At 34.4% G+C, this 5064-nt stretch overlaps 1 protein-coding gene across 1 annotated transcript; it reads left to right on the forward strand.

Moving 5' to 3' along the window:
• The first annotated feature begins 898 nt into the window (after window positions 1–898).
• On the forward strand, window positions 899–2152 carry LOC118489350 (3-ketoacyl-CoA synthase 4-like). Its single transcript, XM_035987186.1, has one exon. It carries the CDS (start codon window positions 939–941, stop codon window positions 1920–1922), a length of 984 nt encoding a protein of 327 aa, XP_035843079.1. The 5' UTR covers window positions 899–938; the 3' UTR covers window positions 1923–2152.
• Window positions 2153–5064: the final 2912 nt, after the last annotated feature.

Below are 5064 nucleotides of genomic sequence, written 5' to 3' on the forward strand. Positions count from 1 at the left end.
CATACCACTGTCGTTTGACACTAAATCTAACCGGAATCCGAACACGGATAAGTTTCTTTGTTATTTTGATGATTTTGGTTGATATTATAGGAGAAAAAGGGTAATAAAGTTGTTAAATATGTTTGAAATTTTGTGTGTTTTGACGTTGTTTATGGTTGTTTAGATGATTTTTAGGGTGATTATGTTGTTTATATATTTTTAGGGTGATTACAACTTACGTTATGATTTGTAGGGCTTGAATAGTTGAAAATTAAAATTAAAATTGAAACATTATATTATGGAGCGATGAACTTATGTTATATAGAGAAAGAATTGCTTAAGAAATTAACTTTGGATGATGTTTTGAATAGATTTCAAAAAATGAAAACCCGTAGGGCGTCGACGTTTTAATTATGTTTGTAACAAGGTTTGACATGTTTTTGATGATTATATTTAGTTTGATGTTCGTTTGTTTTACATGACCCGACCTGACCCGTCCCGATACGAACTGATTTTTTTACTTATATACCTAGGGGCCTAAAATTTTTAAAAATGTTCCGCACCCCCATGGAAAAATTCCTGGGTCCACCACTGCTCCAGTGAAAATTTTCAAGCTTCCCCACTGATTAAATAAATACAAATTTATAAATATATTAAATACAAAAAATAAAAATAATATGCTTATTTAGGCTCGTGGGATAATGAAGCACATGCTCGTTGAAACATGCTTATTTTTAGACTCGAGATCAAACTCATTAAGCTAAGCTCAATTCGATCTTTTACCAAACGAATCTCGAGTAACTCATGAGGTAGAGCTAAGCTAGTTCTTGTATATACCCATAATAATTAGTTTCCATGGTTACAATTTATAATAACGATGTTCATCATTCATTTAATATTGCAAGAAATATTGTTCATCAATAATGTTTCAACTCTCTCTTTAAATTCTATCACAGGTTATGTTTGGTGCATTAGACACACTGTTTTCTACCACTGGAATCAAACCAAAAGACATAGGAATTCTAGTGGTCAACTGCAGTTTATTCAATCCAACTCCATCATTATCCTCCATGATAGTTAACAAGTACAAACTGAGGGGCAATATTAAAAGCTTCAATCTAGGAGGAATGGGCTGCAGTGCGGGTGTAATCACGATCGATCTAGCAAAAGATATGCTACAAGTTCAACGAAACACATACGCTGTTGTGGTCAGCACCGAAAACATCACTCAGAACTGGTATTTCGGGAACAAGAAGTCAATGTTGATCCCCAATTGCCTGTTCAGAGTTGGTGGATCCACGGTTCTGTTATCGAACAAATCTGTTGATAGATCACGAGCCAAGTACCAGCTCGTTCATGTGGTCCGAACGCATAGAGGATCGGATGATAAGGCATTTCGTTGTGTGTATCAAGAACAAGACGATAATGGGAAGACAGGGGTTTCGTTATCGAAAGATTTGATGGCGATCGCTGGTGGAGCGTTGAAAACGAACATTACGACGTTGGGCCCGCTTGTTCTTCCTATCAGCGAACAGTTGTTGTTCTTTTGTACCTTGATCGCGAAGAAATTGTTCAAGAAGAGTATTAAACCGTATATTCCGGATTTTAAACTTGCATTTGATCATTTTTGTATACACGCGGGTGGTAGAGCTGTGATCGACGAGCTGGAGAAGAATCTCCAGCTATCGCCGACGCATGTTGAGGCGTCACGAATGACGCTTCATAGATTTGGGAACACGTCTTCGAGTTCGATTTGGTATGAGTTGGCTTACATTGAAGGGAAAGAAAGGGTTAGAAAGGGTCATAGAGTTTGGCAGATTGCATTTGGGAGTGGATTTAAGTGTAATAGTGCTGTTTGGAAGGCGTTACGGACCGTAAAACCAGTTGCCCATAGTCCTTGGTTGGATTGTATCGATAAGTATCCTGTCGAATTGGTTATGTAAGGTTTATGGTTTAGGGTTTAATCGAGTTATTGTTTCGCAATCGTCGGTTGTAGTATGTGATTTGATTATCGAAGTTGAATATGGTTTTCAATCTTGTGTTTGTTTACGATTACCAAATTCTTGTATGTAAACGGGTCGGAAATCTCTCGTGCTACATTGGACAAAAGATCAAATACAAAGTATCTTATCGTACAAAACGTACGAATGAAGTGGAAAAGTAAAAAAGACGCGGTGACATTTTCATAATTATTTTACTCGTATGGTAATTATCAAAATTACTCTATAAATGAGGGTAATTAACAAGTAGTTATGATATTTAGTCAATAAACTCTTTTGGTTGTGAAACTATGACCCACACTTTTACCCAAATTCATTACACATCTAAACGGCCCGTAACTAAACAATACCTGTACCAAAAACCAATCAACAAAAACCGATTAAACAAAAACTGTACGGTTAACATTATTTGATAATTAAAACTTTTGATTTAGACTTATAAACAACTCAAAACCGAACCAAATCATCTAAGACTATGTGTAGCCGAATAACGCCCAACCCCACATGAAATTTTTTAATTGGCCAGTAAAATAAGTCCACACGCATATCCACACATACATGACTAGTGCTTTTTATCACACTCATGCCACAATAGCGCCCAGGGCCGGCTCTTGGGCCAGCCAACCCGTGCCGTCGCTCGAGGCTCAAAATTTTAAAGTGCCAAAAATGTTTTTATAAGCTTTTATATACATAGTAAATTATATATTTAATATATACATTCATAGGGTAAGGATCCTGTAAAAAGTGCCTAAAGTGTGAGAAGTGTATTATAACACTATATATAATACTATATAACACCATATAAACACCATAGAACAATATGTAACTGTTGATCAGTTCTGTTTAGACATAAAGGAATACATGAAAACATACCTTTGATTGCATCAACACAGGCCAGCAGAGAATCCAGATGGAGACGCAGCAACAGTGTTTGACATGATTGTCAGCTTGATCTGGTTCCTCCTTAGGGTGCAATCTAATAATGGTGATGATAAGAAACCGACAAGGGAATCGGTTATGGAGAGGGGGCGATTTCATGAGTGATGTTATTGTGGTTAGAGTCTAACCTTTTAACCCTCTAATTATCTCCTTATATATGCACCCAGGAGGAAACCCTAATTAGTTAATAAGGGTAATTAGGCCCATCAACAATTACCAACTAATTATTTAATAGGATTGTTATATATTTTGATCCATATAATGTAAATGATTATAATGGCTACTAGATTAAATATAATATAAAATATTTAATCTTACATTCTCCCACTTAGCTGAGTAATCATTTACTATGAGTGTTAGATAAGCCTGATCAGGAGTTAACACTCATTTTAGCCTTAAACAAGTACTATAGCAGAGAAATACAGCCGTTGAATCATTATGCGACTCAGGACCCCCATTAATCATACTATAGCCTTAATTTAAAACCTAATCGTTATGATCAAAATACGCATAAGCCCTTTGTTTGATTTGTAACTTTATTTGTCTATATGCCATTATGCCGGCTTGAATATTCTTAGAGACATACAAAATCAAACTGATGAGGAAAATTAACTAATACTTAGTCATTCATAGTACGATATGCAATTGCGCACGGCCATTAATTAATACCCGTCTATGAGCTCTCCTAATAAGACTTATGGGTAATAGCCCTTCAGTTATAGGATCCTTAAGCATATCAGGAATGTATTCGATACAAAACTTAGTTTCCTCAATTCGTTCATAAACGAATAACTAATTGTGTATCGAAATTTAATGTAGCACCTCTTGAATTTTTACTGTTCAAGGAGTCATGGTAGCTGACTTTATCACACAAATTCTTCAAAACATTAATTATATGGAGTTAATAAACTTATGAGTCCATTGATAAATTTACAACAACATTTAGTGACTATATTATGTCGTTATAACTTACGTTGTTAATATCAGTGCATTATGACTCCTCCATGAGATAGGTTTGTCTGCTGACATAAGGATATACCCAAAATTACATTCTATCATCTTTAAATATCACAATTTAGAGTAATAAATCGGTTTGAGTTCTCACTTCTTCTTCAAATTATAGCCTCTCGTTTATTTAAAGATATTGTAATCCTCCATTAGATGCTTCACGTTAATCTAGACGTATCTAGTGTGTTGCAATGTGAGTAATATCTAAACGAGTATAGACTTAAACTTACATAAGGCTTCTAATTAATGAAGCGTAAGGAAAATAATCTCATTTATCCTGTTATCCTCTTAAAGGAGAGCAGTATTGTTTGTTACATATGTAATGACCCATTTAATGTTAAACTTATGGAACGAAACTATTGTCCCATTGGGTCTATCTCGGTACGTTATGATATCTATTACAAAAGAGACATCTCTGAGATCTATTATATCAATGTTTGTGTTAACAATGCTTTGACTTATGTAACATATACTTATCAAAAGAATATCATCTATATAGACAAGTTTATCTTAGTTGCTCCCACTCATTTTGAGGTTGGTACATTAATCCACTTGGTTGTTGATGAAAATAATTACGTTAAGATTTCATCACATTATGATGTTTGCATTAACCCATACATGGATTTTATTGGCTTACAAATAAAGTGTTCTTTAACCTTCAATTTAGAACTTTCAGGTTGTTTTATGAACATGTAAATGTGTCAGCCAGTTTGTTAGGGAAAATTCTTTTAATGTTCATCTAATGTAGTTTTAAACTATTATAAGCTACTAGAACAGTGATGATCCTCAAAGAAATCTTTGATAATTTATCTCTTCCTAAGTATAACCTTTGACAATCAATCATGCTTCTTAGTGTCTTAACGCTTATATCAGGATTTGGTTTAGTTATGAACACTCTTAGGTAATTCAATCAAATCCCAAATGTTACACGAACACATAAAATCAGTTTTACTAGAAAACTGTTTTATTCCATTCAGATGATTGATTTACGCTAATGGCTTGATTTGAAGAGATAGGATCCGTAAACATTTCCAAAATCCATTTCAACTTCAGTTAGGGAGGTTACGTAATCATCAAAGTTAGTAGGTTTTTAAACCTAGATGACCTCCTGAGTTGATTATTGGGTTTTAAAAGTTTC

The sequence above is a fragment of the Helianthus annuus genome, chromosome 2 (assembly GCF_002127325.2).
Source record: "Helianthus annuus cultivar XRQ/B chromosome 2, HanXRQr2.0-SUNRISE, whole genome shotgun sequence".
NCBI lineage: Eukaryota > Viridiplantae > Streptophyta > Magnoliopsida > Asterales > Asteraceae > Helianthus > Helianthus annuus.